Raw genomic sequence first — 19,554 nt, 5'->3', positions numbered from 1 at the left:
ATAAAGTGGGATATCAAATCCAAACTCCTCCTCCTCCTCCTCCTCCTCCTCCTCCTCCTCCTCCTCTTCTTCTTCTTCTTCTTCTTCTTCTTCTTCTTCTTCTTCTTCTTCTTCTTCTTCACTGGACCATCACTTGCCTTTGTTGCCCCCAGCTACCTCCATCACAGCTCTACCTTCTTCTAAAGCGGGGATAGGTAACCCTATGTGGTGTCTCTGGATACTGCTGAAGTAAAATTCCCATCATTATCCCTGATACCATTGGCCACACCGGCGCTGGAGCTGCTGGGATCCCAGGCCAAACAATATCTGGAGGGCCCCAGATGCTCCTCATCCCTGACTGAGAAAAACTGGGTCCTCTCCTCCCCTCAGAGGTGAAAAGAAGCGAAAGTGTCAGCAGGCATGGAGCTATTCCACACACCTGTTCCTCTCCTCTCACCAACAAGTCCTGTCAGAATCATTTACAGATCGTATAAATATAATTTCCACAGTCTCGGCATCTCCAAAACATTTCAGCAGGCAGGACCGCTCAGCTTTGAAGAGGAGGTGATGGAAACTTGTATCTTCAGTGTGTCTTTCTGTGTGCATTTTTCACGCACCCTTTCCCCTAGTACATGAATTTCTGTACACACGGCTTGGCAGGAGAACCTCATTGCAAAATCTGAAGGAGTGCAAGCTTTGAAAGGGGGCTGAGTTGAAGATCGTTTTGGAAACTGAACAGCAGGTAGGTTTGCCCTGAAATGTGAACTAATTTGAAATTTCTCCTCCATCCCCTAAGATTTTAAAGGTAAAGGGACCCCTGACCATTAGGTCCAGTCGTGACCGACTCTGGGGTTGCGGCGCTCATCTCGCTTTATTGGCCGAGGGAGCCGGCGTACAGCTTCCGGGTCATGTGGCCAGCAGGACTAAGCCGCTTCTGGCGAACCAGAGCAGCGCACGGAAATGCCGTTTACCTTCCCACTGGAGTGGTACCTATTAATCTACTTGCACTTTGACGTGCTTTTGAACTGCTAGGTTGGCAGGAGCAGGGACCGAACAACAGGAGCAGGTTGTCTACAAATGATTTAGCACTGGGTTCCCCACGAATGTGCGGTGCACCAAGGGCGAGAGGCGGCCCCCTTCTGGCTGTGCTCTGCTCCCCGGGCGGACGGCTCTCCGTACCGGGCTGCCTCACAGGCGCGTGGCGGACTGGTATCCAAGGCCAACCGAGGCTCCGCGGCGCTGTGGTATCGTTACGTTTAGGGGGGATTCTGACTTAGAGGCGTTCAGTCATAATCCCACAGATGGTAGCTTCGCCCCATTGGCTCCTCAGCCAAGCACATACACCAAACGTCTGAACCTGTGGTTCCTCTCGTACTGAGCAGGATTACGATCACAACAACACAACAACAGTAGGGTAAACCAACCTGTCTCACGACGGTCTAAGATTTTAGAACTCTAATAAATCAGCATGCAAAGCGTGGACCAATGGCAACCCCCCTGCTCCCATAAACAGAGCGGCACAATTCAGGATTGGCTAGAATCATTCATGGTTATGAGAATCTAAGAAGAGACTGCTGGATCAGGCCTTTGGCGTCCCATGTAGTTCAGCATCGTGTTCTCAAAGTGGCCAACCAAATGCCCCCAAAGAGGAACAAGCAAAATTCTAACACAAAACCACCCTTCCTGCATTTTCCAGAAACTGGCATTCAGAAGCATTGATAATAATAATTATTATTAATATTTATACCCCACCCATCTGCCTGGGATTCCCCAGCCACTCTGGGCAGCTCCCAACAGAATATTAATAATAATAATTTAAAGAGTGATAGAATATCAAACATTATAAACTTCCCTAAACAGGGCTGCCTTCAAATGTCTTCTAAAAGTCAGAGAGTTGTTTATTTCCTTGACATCTGATGGGAGGGCATTCCACAGGGCGGGTGCCACTACCAAGAAGGCCCTCTGCCTGGTTCCCCGTAACCTCACCTCACAGGGAGGGAACCACCAGAAGGCCCTCAGAGCTGGACCTCTGTGTCCGGGCTGAACAATGGGGGTGGAGACGCTCCTTCAGGTATACTGGGCTGAGGCCATTTAGGGCTTTAAAGGTCAGCACCAACACTTTGAATTGTGCCCGGAAACATACTGGGAGCCAATGTAGGCCTTTCAGGACTGGTGTTATATGGTCTCGGCGGCCACTCCCAGTCACCAGTCTAGCTGCCACATTCTGGATTAGTTGTAGTTTCTGGGCTGGGTCACCTTCAAAGGTAGCCCCACATAGAGCTCATTGCAGTAGTCCAACTGGAAGATAACTAGAGCATGGGTAGGCAAACTAAGGCCTGGGGGCCAGATCCGGGCCAATCGCCTTCTAAATCCGGCCCACGGACGGTCCGGGAATCAGCGTGTTTTTACATGAGTAGAATGTGCCCTTTTATTTAAAATGCATCTCTGGGTTATTTGTGGGGCATAGGAATTCCTTCATTTCCTCCCCACCAAAATATAGTCCGGCCCCCCCACAAGGTCTGAGGGACAGTGGACCGCCCCCTGCTGAACAAGTTTGCTGACCCCTGAACCAGAGCATGTACCACTCTGGCAAGACATAGCTAAGGAGGACTTTATTGGGTCTGTCCCGAGCCTTCCAATCTTCACTGGATGTCCACGAGTCCCAAGCTTTCCTCCATCCATTTTCTTTGTGCTACGCATAATTTGATAAACTTCTATCATCTTGCCTCTCACAACTAAAATGCCCCAATTGCTGCACTCCACACACCCCCTTAATCATTTTGGGTTATCCACTTCAAGTTCCCTCTTGAAAATCTATTTCCATTAAAAAATAAAAATAAAAAAGCAATGATAAAAATAGCTAATCCCGCCTTTTTCTCCTCTTGCCCAGCCCATCGCCACTCAGCCTGGAGAGAGCAATTTGTACCCCCCCCCCCAATTCATCCACCTCATCTTATCACAGCGATACCGCAATGCTCCGCCAAACGGGAAGAAGGATTATGCAAATTGAAAATCAGCTTTTCGGGGAAAGTGGGCTAATCCAATATTACTGAGCAGGCCTGCAGTGGACTGGAAAACGGACCGAGGGGGATGTGTAGGTAGGGCCGGTTATTTTTTATATTTTTATTTTTGGATTGGAGGGGGTGGGAACTGTATACATGTGTGCAAAAACTGCTCAAAGCCAGTTACTTGAGAGACCACCATGTCCTCTATTTACCCCAGTAGCTTGGAGGAAGGAGAAATCTGGTTTTGTTCCCATTTTAATGAGAAACTGCTCTGTCCTTTCTTCTTCTCCCCGTATGTGAACCCAAGCACGGTTTGAAATTTGCACTTTTAAATTGTATTGCTCTTATATCCTACTCCCCCCCCCCCAAGGAACTCAAAGGGGTGGCTTACACAGTCCTTCCCCCCTCCACATTTAATCCCAACATGAACCCTGTGAAGTAGGTTAGACTGAGAGGCAGGGGCTGGTCCAGGGTTGCTGAATTCCAATCCTCTGCATCTCTGACCACTGCAGCTTTGCAGGTGCACAGAATAAACCTCTGCTTTTAGATGTTAATTCAGGGTTGTGCAACTTCTGACCCTCCAGATGTTGCTGGACTACAACTCCCATCATCCCTGGCCATTGGTCGCACTCGCAGGGGCTGATGGGAGTTGTAGTTCAGCAACATCTGAAGGGCCATACCTGCTCTATAGCCTCTCTGTTATCTCTTGCTGAGCAACCTCCATATGAGGCTGAACAGATATGTCATGACTGACCCTCAGGGAAAGGTTGTTTTTTCCCCTCAGTAAGATCTGCAGCAAAACTCTGCATTTTCCTTTTAGCTCATCTATAAACAATGGGAGTGTCAGGAGTTTTCTCTCTCTTCCGTCTCTGAAGGGGCTTCATGCGGCCGGTTCCAGGAGACCCCAACAGGGACAAAAGCAGCCCCCGGTTCTACCTCTGCTAGCACTGGGTCTGTGGTCCTGATCCCTGGGCCCATAACCATTGTCAGGAGTGCAGCTTACACTCGAGTAGGACTCTGGCAGAGACACATGCCCGACTGGCATGTTCCCTCCCTCCTGGTCGATCGTTTGGGAGCTTCAGAAGCTTTCTTCAGCCTGAACATCACAGCGACCAATGCCAACCGACACCAGCACACTTAGGGATCCACAGAGTTTGCGCAACTTGCGTTACAGAACTCAGCATACAGTGGTACCTCTGGTTATGTACTTAATTCATTCTGGAGGTCCGTTCTTAACCTTAATCTGTTCTTAACCAGAAGCACCACTTTAGCTAATGGAGTCTCCCACTGCTGCCGTGCCGCCGGAGCACAATTTCTGTTCTCATCCTGAAGCAAAGTTCTTAACCCGAGGTACTATTTCTGGGTTAGCAGAGTCTGTAACCTGAAGCGTATGTAACCCGAGGTACCAGTGTATTGGCTAATCTACTTTATTTACATATAAACACACAAGGAGCACTGCAACATGGCTCCCTCTCTCTCTAGCATGAGACAGCAAAGAGAAAAAGAACAATAGTCCCACTTCATGGAACACAGTAACACAAACATCCTGTCTCCGTCACTTCCCACTCTGTGGAGTCAAATCATATGCCGTCATGTGAAAGACAACAATCCCATGACTGCAATCATGGAGCAGGAATTCCAACAGGGAGAACCTGCTGGATCAGGCCAAAGGTCTCTTTCAAGCAGCCTAAAGGTAAAGGTAAAGGGACCCCTGGCCATTAGGTCCAGTCGTGGCCGACTCTGGGGTTGCAGCGCTCATCTCGCTTTATTGGCCGAGGGAGCTGGCGTACAGCTTCCAGGTCATGTGGCCAGCATGACTAAGCCGCTTCTGGCGAACCAGAGCAGCACACAGAAACACCGTTTACCTTCCTGCTGGAGCGGTACTTATTTATCTACTTGCACTTTGACGTGCTTTCAAACTGCTAGGTTGGCAGGAGCAGGGATCGAGCAACGGGAGATCACCCCGTCACGGGGATTCGAACCACTGACCTTCTTATCGGCAAGCCCTAGGCTCTGTGGTTTAACCCACAGCGCCACCCACGTCCCCTTCAAGCAGCCTACTGTTCTCCAATAACCAACCAGAAGCCCCAGTGAGAAGCTCAGAAATAGGACATGACCCCAAGTGCACTCTCCTCGGTTGTGATTCCTAGAAACTGCCATTCATTGTAACTATCATGGCTAGCAGCCTTCAACATCCCTCTCCTCCAATCCTCTTTGGAAGCCATCCAATTTGGTGGCCATCCCTGGTCCTGTGGCAGTGAGTTCCATAGGCTCTGCAGTGCCTGAAGAAGCCCTTTCTTTTTCTCTGCCCTGATTCTGCCAACATTCAGCTTTATTGGATGACCCTGAGTTCTAGCAATGTGAGAGAGGGAATAACAACATGCCTACAACCTTTGGGTTTTTGCCAACACTTCCATTACCAATTTGTGTGTGTTTGTGTGCTGTTGTATTCAAGATTATTCATACACAGACTAGATTCGGAGAAATGAATAGATTTTACTGACCACCATTAATTGAAATGAGGGAAGCATGCACCCAGTCTGAGGAAGACTGGATACACCCCATTGTTCAAAGCTGCATTTCAATCATTTCAAACCCTTTCCGATGATTGTCGATTTCATCAGCATTTCTTACAAATATTTTGTGTATTGCTTTATGTGAACTGCTCAGAGGTCAGCCTGCTAAGTGCCAGGTAAAGCCTTGCATAGCCAAATAAATATTTAAATAACAACCTGCAGGGTTTGGCATTTTATTTTATTTTTTTCAGAAGATCCGCTTGATTGTGAGTCCCTGGTTTCCTCCTCCCCCTTTTAATGCAATCCGAAGAGAATTTTAATTAATTAACCAACCCGATTAATCTATTAAGCATTGCAGCCCTAATTATCATCATCATTAGCATTCCTACTCATAGCTCCACGCAGGGTCAGGTTTTTTGATTTGAATTTTTTTTTTTTTAACTTTTAATGGGCAACTATTTCCTGTGCTACACACTCCCGTCGGCAAGACCGACTCCTAATCTTTTTGTAACGCGCCTGATTCTGCTTCCACGGTTGGCTGCCTTTACAATCCAGCTTGCACGCCAGAGATGTACGGCAAATCAAGAGAGAAGACGGCAGGGAGGGAGAGGGGAGTTTGAGAGAGCGAGAGATTTCTCTGTGCACAAAAGAAAACGACACACACATCCTGGTGTACGTTAAACAGGCTGGCTCCAAATTGAGTTTTAGGAAAAGGGTCTGGAATCAGAGAAACAGCTCGACCTTAAGGGTTTGGGGAACCCATTAAGGGATTCTATCTATATCTATCTATCTATCTATCTATCTATCTATCTATCTATCATCTATCTATCTATCTAATCTACAGTGGTACCTCAGGTTAAGTACTTAATTTGTTCCGGAGGTCTGTTCTTAACCTGAAACTGTTCTTAACCTGAAGCACCACTTTAGCTAATGGGGACTGCTGCTGCTGCCGTGCTGCTGGAGCACGATTTCTGTTCTCATCCTGAAGCAAAGTTCTTAACCCGAGGTACTATTTCTGGGTTAGCGGAGTCTGTAACCTGAAGCGTATGTAACTTGAAGCGTATGTAACCCGAGGTACCACTGTATCTATCATCTATCTATCTATCTATCTATCTATCTATCTATCTATCATCTATCATCTATCTATCTATCTATCTATCTATCTATCTATCTATCTATCTATTGCCCTTCATCTGGAAATACCTGCTCTTCTTTAAATGGCAATATTGTTTAATCAGCCAAAGTGCTAGTTGAAGAAAAGCATTTTCTCCTGGCACCTGAAGATACAGTGGTACCTCGGGTTACAGACACTTCAGGTTACAGACTCTGCTAGCCCAGAAATACAGTGGTACCTCTGATTACGTACTTAATTAGTTCCAGAGGCCCGTTCTTAACCTGAAACACCACTTTAGCTAATGGGGCCTCCCACTGCTGCCGTGTGATTTCTGTTCTCATCCTGAAGCAAAGTTCTTAGCCCGAGGTACTATTTCTGGGTTAGTGGAGTCTGTAACCTGAAGCGTATGTAACCTGAAGCATATGTAACCCGAGGTACCACTGTAGTACCTCGGGTTAAGAACGTTGCTTCAGGATGAGAACAGAAATCGTGCAGCAGGAGGCCCCATTAGCTAAAGTGGTACCTCAGGTTAATAACAGTTTCAGCTTAAGAACGGACCTCCAGAATGAATTAAGTTCTTAACATGAGGTACCACTGTATAGAATGACGGCATACCCTCCAATATTTCTCCAATGAAAATAGGGAGCTCCCAATAATAGTTTTATTATTTATACCCCACCCATCCAACTGGGTCGCCCCAGCAACTCTGGGTGGCTACACGCATAATAAAACATTAAACATTAAAAATAGAACTTCCCTATACAGGGCTGCCTTCAATGTCTTCTAAAAGTTGTATATTCCAGGGTGCCCTTTCTGCTAAATAACTGTAGGAATGAAGTTCTGGAGAATGTGGAAAGATTTTTGAGTGACGCCATGAAACTTCATCAATATAGGTCCTAAGAGCCACCTTTTTATTTCACGATGTCTGGACCATTTTATCCTAAAGTGTCTCCTAATATGAGTCATTGTCAATGTTGTGTTTTGATCCATGTATCAAAGAATACATGCATCCCAAAGAGGAGGTACAAATGCCATAAATAAACCCCAAGACATGGGTGGCGCTGTGGGTTAAACCACAGAGCCTAGTACTTGCCGATCAGAAGGTCAGCAGTTTGAATCCCTGCGATGGGGTGAGCTCCTGTTGCTCAGTCCCTGCTCCTGCCAACCTAGCTGTTTGAAAGCACATCAAAGTGCAAGTAGATAAATAAGTACCACTCTGGTGGGAAGGTAAACGGCATTTCCGTGAGCTGCTCTGGTTCACCAGAAGCGGCTTAGTCATGCTGGCCACATGACCCGGAAGCTGTATGCTGGCTCCCTTAGCCAATAAAGCGAGATGAGAGCCACAACCCCAGAGTCGGTCATGACTGGACCTAATGGTCAGGGGTCCCTTTACCTTTACCTCCCATCCCAGTGGTGGTCATCTTCGACAGCTCCATGAAGTCAATACCCACAAATGGTTTTTGAGTGCCTTCATCACGAAAAAGGGATTTCCAAAGGCTACACACTGTCGATCTCATGCAACTATTTTATGGCTTTGGAGCAAGCTGTCGGCTTCAGGTTCAAAGAAACTTATTTCAAATGGGATGTGCTAACAAATAGACCCAGGATGAAAAGAGACCCCTGTGGTGTTCTGTTCCGGAGGACTGGGGAAAAAATCGGGGTGCCAGGGAGTCAGACGCTGTTATCGGAAGATAACGAAGACGTGGAGAAAGTGCTAATGAGCATAATTGGGATGATCAATGAGTCTTATGGGATTGGGGGGAAGGGGGATGAGCTGTGAGTTTTACCAGAAGTAGAGTGGATAATTAGGCCTGCACTCATTTGTCATAAAAATGCAACATAGGGAAATCGAGACACAGAGATGATACTACAATGGTATAGAAGAACTTGGAAGGACGGGGGGGGGGGGTGTTTCCTTTCAATTTCTTTACATTTGGAAACTTCTGATTGTCTCCGATTGTTAGCCCTACTCAAAGTAGGCATAAGAGAATAAGAACAAGCCAACAGCATATCCAGTCCAGGATCTTCTTTGCACAGTGGCTCAACAGTTGCCTGTAGGACTACTGCAATGCGCTCTACATGGGGCTACCTTTGAAGGTGACCCGGAAACTACAACTAATCCAGAATGCGGCAGCTAGACTGATGACTGGGAGTGGCCACCGAGACCAAATAACATTGGTTATTGGCTCCCAGTATGTTTCCGAGCACAATTCAAAGTGTTGGTGCTGACCTTTAAAGCCCTAAATGGCCACGCCCCAGTATACCTGAAGGAGCATCTCCACCTCCATCGTTCTGCCCGGACACTGAGATCCAGTGCCGAGGGCCTTCTGGCAGTTCCCTCACTGCGAGAGGCCAAGTTACAGGGAACCAGGCAGAGGGCCTTCTCAGTAGTGGCACCCGCCCTGTGGAATGCCCTCCCATCAGATGTCAAAGCGATAAACAACTACCTGACATTCAGAAGACATCTGAAGGCAGCCCTGTTCAGGGAAGTTTTTAATATGTGACATTTTAGTGTATTTTTCATCTTTGTTGGAAGCCACCCAGAGTGGCTGGGGAAACCCAGCCAGATGAGCGGGGTACAAATAATAAAATATTATTATTATTATTATTATTATTATTATTATTATTATTATTAGAAACCCTCAAACAGGGCCTGAGCATAAGAGCCTTTCCCCCTTCTGCATACCTGCCAACATTTCCCTGTTGAAAATATGGGCATTAGGAGTTTTGGATCTGATGGAAAACCTAGGATAGAATAAATAACATTAAAGCCAAAATATGCTATAATGTGGCAGTGAATAATGGATGAGAAATAGAAGTAAGGAGTAGACGGGAAGTCAGCTATATAGGAAAAAGTCATTTTATGTTAAATGTATTGTGAACACTATTCAATGTATTGTTGTTGTGGTTGTTGTTGATGATGATGTTTTTCTTTCTTAGTTGTTAGGAGGTGATGGATATTTGTTTATCCCTATAGTTCTTTTTGTATGTGGTGTATTAAAATGAAATAAAAATATTAGAAAAAGGGGGGGGGAACAAAATATGGGCACCCTTAATAATAATAATAATAATAATAATAATAATAATAATAATATTTATACCCCGATCATCTGACTGGGTTGCCCGAGCCGCTCTGAGTGGCTTCCAACATCTATAAAAACATTATACACTTTTTTAAAAAAACTTCCTTTCAGGTGTCTTTTAAGGTTGTATAGTTACTTATCGCCTTTGCTTTTTTTTGGGGGGGGGTGTCACATAACTCCATACCCTCCCACATTTCTCCCATGAAAATAAGGACATCCTATTGATGGCTTCAGCCCTGAAGGAGCATCTCCACCCCCATCGTTCAGCCCAGGTCCAGCGCCAAGGGCCTTCTGGCAGTTCCCGCCTTGCGAGAAGTGAGGTTACAGGGAACCAGGCAGAGGGCCTTCTCGGTAGTGGTGCCTGTCCTGTGAAAATCCCTCCCATCAGATGTCAAGGAAATAAACAACTATCTGACTTTTAGAAGACATCTGAAGGCAACCCTGTTTAGGGAAGCCTTTAATGTTTGATATATTGTCGCTTTGTTGTTGTTGTTGTTGTTATTATGTTGGGAGCTGCCCAGAATGGCTAGGGAAACCCAGCCAGATGGGCAGGGTAGAAATAATAAACTATGATTATAATATTATTATTACTGAAAAGCAGAGCATTTTGGGATAAAATCAGATGGCTTCTGTAAATCCAGGACTGTCCTGGAATACAGGGACACTCAGAGGGTCTGCTTCTGCCATTTCCAGCAACTGAGATTTAAAAGCATAAAACCTCCAGCCATTGAGGCAAGGTATAGCCATCATGGCTGGTATTCACCAATAGCCCTCTCCTCTGTGGATTTGTCCAATCACCCTTTAGCACCCTCTAGGTTAATCCCCTCGCTCTGAGCTTGCTCCACTCTCGTCGTCGTAAAACTGGCATGTGGATGATGCTCGCTGATCTCCGCCAAGAGGCTGGTGGGTGGACACCTGTAGGTTGGTGTTTTATGTGCTGAACTTTGGAAGAGCTGGAGGAGAATTATGATTCTGTGGTCTCTGAGTTGGCTGCACAAGCTGACTCGGGGGAAATCAGTGGCTGCTGCCATGACCGCCCACCCCCTACATCCTGCATACAGCCCCACAAAGACCTCTCCGCGGCCTTCAACCTCTTGACAGCAGCAACAAGCCAAACTGCACCATCTCACCACCCAGGCCCTTCACTTCCCATCAGAGCTGATTCGCTCCTTGTCCGGGTCAGACAAGGCCAACAGAGAATTGCCGTGCGTTAGCTCGGGGAATCTTAAATGTTGCTGTGTATTAAAAGTGCTCGGCGGAGGATTTATCTCTCCCCCTCGAACTCAACACCCACATCATATGATTGTTTATCTCAAATCCCCTCGGGTGTCTGACATTGAAATCGGCTTGGCGTGGGGGAGAGAACCGAAGGAAAAGGGAATGCCATCACCAGCGGGCGAGTGACCCTGGATTTATTTATTTTTACCATGCATGATAATGAATTGAATCTCCAATTCTGCTGCTTACAAGGCAGATTGAGGCCCATTGGCTGGATCTAGGAGGGCATTAGAATGTTGTATTATTATATTGTTGTTAGCTGCCCTGAGCCCGGCTTCGGCTGGAGAGGGCGGGATATAAATAAAATTTATTATTATTATTATTATTGCAAAAAAAAGAGGCAGGGAAAATCAATTTGGGATGTCAAGCAAGTTATTCACACACACACACACACACACACACGTGTATCATCAAAGAAGGCCACTGAATTTTCAAGATTTGAAATCCTGGTCCTACCCATCATTGTGTGTGTGGGGGGGAGAATTTGCTGCACCCCAACTCCCCTCCCAAGGAGATTCAGTTGGTTAGGTCCAGGGGAGGAGTTGCTGTGGTCAGGGGGCTCATTTGAGCCAATTGGCATGGGGAGCATGGCTATTTAAGCCTGCTCCTCCCCCAAACTCTTCACTCCGACCCTTCCAGTGCCCTTCCAATATGCCCTTCCAAGTTCCTTCCAATGTTTTCCACCTCACCTAGCATAGAGAAAGACCCTGAGTTTGGCAAGCTAAAAATGATTTACTTGCAAACTCTTCAAAGGTCAGATTCGTGTGCTTTTACATACAGGAGTCAGAAAACACAGGCAGTAAAACTTAGGTTAGTTCCAAAGTGGGGAGCTTCCTGAATTTATTGTATAGGAGCACAAGGATGGCTTGCAGGAAGCCATATGGTCTGAGCTTGGATCAACTATCTCAGACCTCTTTACACGCCAGAGTTCACATTGTAGCCTGAGGGAAACAATAGGCTTGATTTCATTCCTCCCAAGGCGAGGGGGAAGACCCTAGCTAAGCCTGCCAGGACAGCTTACTCTATGGCATTAACCCCTTGTGCATTAACCAGACAAGCATTTTAGTTATATGAGGCTGGTCACACTACGCCTCCTGTCCCTCCATATGCAGTAAGGGCTCTGCTTGTCGCCTGTTCTGGGAGCTTAAGAGGATTTTTTTTGGGTGAGCCTATAATTTATGGAACTCTCCTTTATTGCATACTTCATACTGCAGGGAAGTTTCTTTTTGCTGGAGTGGTATTGTTTGATTGACGTAGGCCCATTTTTATGTTGTCTCAATTCTATTATACACTAATTACTTTTTAACTACACACAGGTCTCGTTTTCCGAACACAATGCATTCCCTAGAAACTGATCATTATGTGAGCGTTCACATAACAAGTTGCAGATTTCCATTGATTCCTATGGGGAAATTTCAAATATGTTCCTACAGAATTTTGACCTATGAAAAAAGAGGAAGAAAAAACCAGGAAAACCCAGAGAAACCCTCTGAAACCTTACTAAAATACAGATCGCTAAAGTTCCTCAGCCAACCAGCAGAAGGCAAACAAAGAAGTAAAAAATTCTGAATCTGCAGTGTGTATAGCAAAGTTGGGAGTACTAATTCCTCGTCTTCTGATCAGTGAATTTTCGCATTGTGAGTGTTAGGGAAACATGACCTATGTATATTATCTTTTATATGCTTTTAGCCTTCTGAACTTTATCTGTGCTTTATTTTGTGTAAGCTACCTTGACTACCCATCTGGGGAAAAGGTGGGATAACAACAACGAAAGCAACAACATTGCACAGCGTTGGACTACATGACCCTTGTGATCTCTTCCAGATCTACTGTTCCATGATTCCATTTTAACCAACCAGTATTTATCCATGCTTACATCTTTAGATTTTGTATGCTGCATGCCATCTTCCTGTACATCTATGAAAGTATAGTCGATACCTATTTCAATAAGCAAAGTTTTTTTCTTTAATGAAAAAGAAGTTGGGGAGATGATATCAGAAAACACGGCCGCTTGCATTCGAATCGCTGCTCTTGCCCTTGAAAATCCACACACACAAACCTCCCCCAATATAGTGACCTCATTTTTATGCACACTTCCAAGTCTGATGCAGATACAAATCCAGATTGCGGAAGAGCGGAGGTCTCTCTCCCCCCCCCTTCCTTTTAAAATAGAAGCACTACCAGGGGCAAACCAAGCCAAGATATCTGATGATTTTCTCCCGTCTTCCGCAGGCAGGTTGGCCCAGAATGAGTGGAGAGAGCAGCAGCCGGAGAAAGGGGAAGACAATCAGCTTCTCGGGCAGGGTTAAACTCCTGTCATTTCCCCCCACCTCCCAAAAAGACTTAATGGGTTTCTAGATAAATGGACCTACGGCTCCAGCAGCTGCCCAGGTGACCTGAAACTAAATGGCGTTTGACACAGACTGCTAATGCAGAAGCTCATACTCTCTTTCCTTTTCTTTCTCTGTGTTGGGTCATTTCCACCACCACCCCTTCCGCCGTTGATCGTTCCATCTCTCCGCTGCGTACCTAAATATGTCAAATTTGGGACCACCCTGCAAACCTTCAGGTTGCTGGAGTTCTTTAATAATAATAATAATAATAATAATAATAATAATAATAATAGTAGTAGTAGTAGTAGTAATAGTAATAATAATAATAATTTATTATTTGTACCTTGCCCATCTGGCTGGGTTTCCCCAGCCACTCTGGGTGTCTCCCAAGAGAACATTAAAAACACAATAAAACATCAAATATTAAAAACGTCCTAAACAGGGCTGCCTTCAGATGTCTTCTAAAAGTCAGATACAGTGGTACCTCGGGTTAAGTACTTAATTTGTTCCGGAGGTCTGTTCTTAACCTGAAACTGTTCTTAACCCGAAGCACCACTTTAGCTAATGGGGCCTCCTGCTGCTTCCGTGCTGCTGGAGCACGATTTCTGTTCTCATCCTGAAGCAAAGTTCTTAACCTGAAGCACTATTTCTGGGTTAGCGGAGTCTGTAACCTGAAGTGTATGTAACCTGAAGCGTATGTAACCCAAGGTACCACTGTAGTTGTTTATTTCCTTGACATCTGATGGGAGGGCGTTCCACAGGGCGGTCACCACCACAAGAAGGCCCTCTGCCTGGTTCCCTGCAACCTCACTTATCGCAGGGAGGGAACCGCCAGAAGGCCCTCGGAGCTGGACCTCAGTGTCCGGGCTGGACGATGGGGCTGAAACTCCTCTTTCAGGTATACTGGGTCGAGGCCATTTAGGGCTTTAAAGGTCAGCACCAACACTTTGAATTGTGCTCGGAAACATACTGGGAGCCAACGTATGGTCTTGGTGGCCACTCCCAGTCACGAGTCTTTCAAGCTGGAATATGCACTGCACTCTTAAAAACCTTCTAAAGATCCTAGGCATGTTTCTTTGAAAGCAATGCCCCACTAACTCAGTTTTATTCAGGAGCGAATCCCTTTAAATTAACAGGCCTCCGTTAGCCAGGCCCATTAACTTCAACAACTCCAGGTACAATTAAATGTTGAATCTACACAACGCCCTGTGGTTCAAAGGTATCCCAAGGGTTTTAATTATTATTAAAATTTGTATGCCATCCTATATCTGCAGATCTCAGGGCTGTTCATGGCATAAAAACACACTAAAAACACAAAATACATAATTAAAATATGCATGGCAGCACCTATACCTGGGTACTCCCTGCCTATTGATAACAAGCAGGCGTCTTCGCCATATTCAGAAAGTTTTGAATTATTTGTTGTCCATTTTTATTGAGAATTTTATTGTTTTATCCTTTGTGTAAACTGCTTTGAGTTTGTTTCTTCGCCTGTTTTACAATCAAGCAGTGGGAAAATTTTACGAAACAAGGAAACAAATCACTCACTCTCAGCCTAACCTACTTCACAGGGTTGCTGGGAGGGCAAAATGGGAAGGAGGGAGAAAGCCACTTCTGACGTAGAAGGAGGTGGGGTTGCGGCCTTCACCTTCCCACCATGCACTTGGGGGCTGGCTCTCTGCCTCTGCGCGATTGAGGGAATCCCGATCGCATCATCACCCGGCCAGCCAATTGGCTGGCCTGGGGGAGGGGCGTGGCCTGCTCCATTTAATGAAGGGGCGGCCTGGGATCTCCCTCTTTGCCACTTCCAGTTGCTCCAGTTTCCCGCCCTTTAAGGTTTTTCCGTCTTTGACCTTGCTATGGACCTCGGTTGGTCGCCATTAAGGGGCCTGGTAGGAATTTTTCCACTTGGCAAATTGGCACCAGCCACTTGGTTTTTCGCCTACCTCATAGCAAATCGTCACAATTTCCTTTGTATTGGCGGTTAGGCATTGGTATTGCTCTGTAGATGGAAGAGGGGAGGTAACGGCATCACCTGCCCAGCATATTGAAGGGTAGTCTGATAAAGGATTCTGGAGAGCATGGCCCTGTCCGAAGCCTATGGAGGTGAGGGCCTAAGGCACGCCCCCGAACGGTGACCCCAGGGGAGTTCCCAGTTGATGTGCATCAGCAGGACTCCCCCTACTGGTGGTTAACCCTTCCCGGACTTCAAGCGGACAGGCTGAAGCCGGATAGTCAGTTAGGACCAATGCCTGAACCAATACTGCTCATCACCTGTAACCAATAAAGTTGTGGCCATATTTAGCCCATTAACCTTAAATATCTGTGTCATGTGTCTTTATTTCCACTGGGGGGAGGCAGGAACTCGCCACGCAACTATATTTACCACCTTGAGCTCCTTAGAGGTGATATAGAAACAGAGCGAGTAAATAATGATGGAAACTCTCACAAAACAAACCGATACAACAGCTCAAGGGGACTTTTGGGGTGGATGAAGGAGGATTGGCTCGCTTACCCGGTACCACACTATTTCCCGCATCCTTCCATCCGTCTTGAAGTTGCATTTCAAAGTGACGGCATCCCCAACCACCACAGGTGGGAGCGGCTCGATGCTGACCGTCAGGTAACCTGAGACACAAGAAAAGATGGAAGAAGACAGGTGAGAATGTGAGAACCACTATGAAAGGTTTCTGCTCTCTCTCGGGAGCTCTTGAAGTCAATGGGCTGCCGGAACTTCAGTTGCCCCCTAGAATGAAAACCACATAAGATTTGCGGTTGTCGCTTTAGTGTAAAAATGTGTGGAGTTGACCATTATCTGAAAAACAACAACACCACATAAATTACTTGGTGGCCAAGGCTTGGAGGACAAGGAAAGAATTTGGCAATTGTAAGAACAGAATCCATTCTTAAGGAAATCAGCCCTGAGTGCTCACTGGAAGGACAGATCCTGAAGCTGAGGCTCCAATACTTTGGCCACCTCATGAGAAGAGAAGACTCCCTGGAAAAGACCCTGATGCTGGGAAAGATGGAGGGCACAAGGACAAGGAGACGACAGAGGACGAGATGGTTGGACAGTGTTCTTGAAGCTACCAGCATGAGTTTGACCAAACTGCGGGAGGCAGCGGAAGACAGGAGTGCCTGGTGTGCTCTGGTCCATGGGGTCACGAAGAGTCGGACATGACTAAACGACTAAACAACAACAAAGAACAGGATGCTAGGCTAGATGGACCCCTTTGGGCCTGACCCAGAGGCTCTTATTAATTTTATTTACATACTGCCCTATACCTGGGGGTCTCAGGGTGGTTCACTCACTGCAGCACAGTACCTCCTCAGCTTAGCTCCCTGTAGCCCAGGTCAGGGCCGGATTTAGGTTTGATGAGGCCCTAAGCTACTGAAGGTAATGGGGCCCTTTATATGTCCAGCTGTCCTTTGTCAACAACAAATTGTCGCTGTTTTTCGTGTTGAATATTTTAGGGAGCAGGCTAGCGGGCGGGGCCCATTACTTACATCATAGGAGCCTACACAACACAAAACACTGTTGCTGCATGTAGGTTTTATTTTATTTGTTGTTTATCATGTATTTTAGAAATGTACATCCATTTTTCCCCCTTTAAATTTTTTTGGGGCCCCCAAGAGAGTGGAGCCCTAAGCTTGTTTAGCTTATACAGTGGTACCTCGGGTTAAGAACTTAATTCATTTTGGAGGTCCGTTCTTAACCTGAAACTGTTCTTAACCTGAGGTACCACTTTAGCTAATGGGGCCTCCTGCTGCCGCCGCGCGATTTCTGTTCTCATCCTGAAGCAAAGTTCTTAACCCGAGGTACTATTTCTGGATTAGCGGAGTCTGTAACCTGAAGCGTCTGTAACCTGAAGCATCTGTAACCAGAGGTACCACTGTATGTAAATACGGCATTGGCCCAGGTACATAACTGCCTCTCCACCAAACCAGCCCTTGCAACATTTTCCAAAGGACTCAGCAAGATTAATTAAGAAGCGAGAGAAAACACAGATCACTGATTTAAAAAATAAAAAAGGAATTAGCCCCCAGCTGCCACTGTTCGCTCTCCCCGCCGCCTCCCACCAACATCCATTCCTCTCATTGCGTCCAGTGCTGGACGCCGGATCCTTCATTAACTTGATGCTTCATTACTCCAAACAGCTCCATCCGTCTCACTCCCCTCTCAGCGAGGACGGTTATGCCTCGCCTATTAAGATACATTTAGCAAAATAAGCTGCGATATTTAAGAATTAGACATGGCCATGGGAGGGATTTATTGCCAGAGATCTGTCTCCATCAAGACGTGTTAGATGCTCCAGTAGTGTTATAAAAGGCTGGGGAAAGAGATATCCCACAGATTCTGTCAGAGAGTTGCGGGCGCTGCTGAGGAGCAGATTCAAGGAGACGAACCAAAACCCTCAGGGAACAGGTGGTGGGGCTCAGAGCTTTCTAGTCCCCATGGGGAGGGTGCTTACTGGGAGACAAGACTGATCTCGTTGACAGTTTTCCTTAAGGCGGCAATGCTAATGGTTAATTCAAGTGGGTTTTTTGAAATAACATCACCCATCAGTTCATGAAAAAGGAAGAGGCATTTGAAAATTATCCAAGGGGAAGCTCAGTATTCTCTACACGGACTGGCAAGCAATGGCTCTCCAGGGTTTGAGGCAGAGGGGTGTCACGATTCGAACCTGGGGCCTTCTGCTTGCAAGGCAGATACTCTGCGGCTGACCTACGGCCCTTCCCATTTCAGTGACGTTCTTGTGGGCAATGAAGCAGGTGCTTGCTGCATTTGTCTTATGGTTAAGGGGGCTGAGGGGTGTTTGGGAGCGACCTTCCACTCTACATCTCACTGGTGATCCCAGTGAGAAACTGGGCAAAGGTCAGGGATGATGAGAGTTACAGCAGAGCAACACCCAGATAATAGGAAATCCCCTATCCCCGCATTAAAAGAAGGCAGAGTTGTGATTGTGGGAATATTCAAGGTAGCAGGAGAAGATATATTGTTTATAAATATCCTTCCTAACTTGTGCCAGCAAGTTCCTTTACTTAGCAGAGTTTACATTTTCCTTCTGCCGCACATTAGGTTCCTGGTAAGTTCCCTTATATCCTTCTTAAAAGAATAAACAAACTTGTGTGAGTTTCTTAAGACAATACGCAATTGATTCTGCCTTGTCTAGATTGAAATGTGTTCTAATATTTTCCTGGTTAAAGGTAAAGGTAAAGGTACCCCTGACCATTAGGTCCAGTCGCGGACGACTCTGGGGTTGTGCGCTCATCTTGCTCTATAGGCCGAGAGAGCCGGCGTTTGTCTGCAGACAGCTTCCAGGTCATGTGGCCAGCAGGACTAAGCTGCTTCTGGTGAACCAGAGCAGTGCACAAAAACGCTGTTTACCTTCCCGCCGGAGTAGTATCTATTTATCTACTTGCACTTTGACGTGCTTTCGAACTTCTAGGTGGGCAGGAGCAGGGACCGAGCAGCGGGAGCTCACCCCGTCGTGGGGATTCAAAGTGCCGACATTCCGATCGGCAAGCCCTAGGTTCTGTGGTTTAGACCACAGCACCACATGGACTGCTAGCATGCAGTCACTAGGTTTGTATATGTTTGAAACTTTAAGCCTAAAGCCTGCCTTCAGGGATCACACTGTGCTCTGCTGTGTAGCTTTCTTTTTACTGCTTATGAATGAGACTGTGGTGTCTTTATTCTTTTAGGAGGGATTCAAGGGGTCTTAACTAGGAAAATGGATGCGGGTGGTGCTGTACCTCGGGTTAAGTACTTAATTCATTCCAGAGGTCCGTTCTTAACCTGAAACTGTTCTTAACCTGAAGCACCACTTTAGCTAATGGGGACTCCTGCTGCTGCCGCGCCGCTGGAGCATGATTTCTGTTCTCATCCTGAAGCAAAGTTCTTAACCCGAGGTACTATTTCTGGGTTAGCGGAGTCTGTAACCTGAAGCGTATCTAACCCGAGGTACCACTGTACCTGACATTTAGAAGACATATGAAGGCTGTTCCCTGTTCAGGGAAGTTTTTAATGTGTGACATTTTAATGTATTTTTTATCTTTGTTGGAAGCCGCCCAGAGTGGCTGCGGAAGCCCAGCCAGATGGACGGGGTATAAATAAAAAGTTGTTGTTGTTGTTGTTGTTGTTGTTGTTGTTGTTGTTGTTGTTGTTGTTGTTATTCTGGCCCCTCCCAAAGGTTGCTCTGGTAGGGTAGGCATGGAGGAAGGAAGGTTAAGTGTGAAACAGTT

At 46.3% G+C, this 19,554-nt stretch overlaps 1 protein-coding gene across 2 annotated transcripts in view; it reads right to left on the bottom strand.

The window, feature by feature from the left end:
* IGSF21 (immunoglobin superfamily member 21) overlaps positions 1–19,554 on the bottom strand; it is a 236,356-nt gene that overhangs the window by 142,719 nt on the left and 74,083 nt on the right. For both annotated transcript variants that reach the window (XM_083454074.1, XM_083454073.1), the window contains exon 2: positions 15,824–15,936. In XM_083454074.1, the coding sequence (XP_083310200.1) occupies positions 15,824–15,936 (113 nt within the window). The remainder of the gene's footprint in view (positions 1–15,823; positions 15,937–19,554) is intronic.

Source organism: Podarcis tiliguerta (genome assembly GCF_965153285.1).
Source record: "Podarcis tiliguerta genome assembly, chromosome: 8".
In the NCBI taxonomy this organism is placed as follows: Eukaryota; Metazoa; Chordata; class Lepidosauria; order Squamata; family Lacertidae; genus Podarcis; species Podarcis tiliguerta.
Note: the sequence above shows the minus strand (reverse complement) of the source record. Positions and strands in the feature narration are given on the sequence as shown.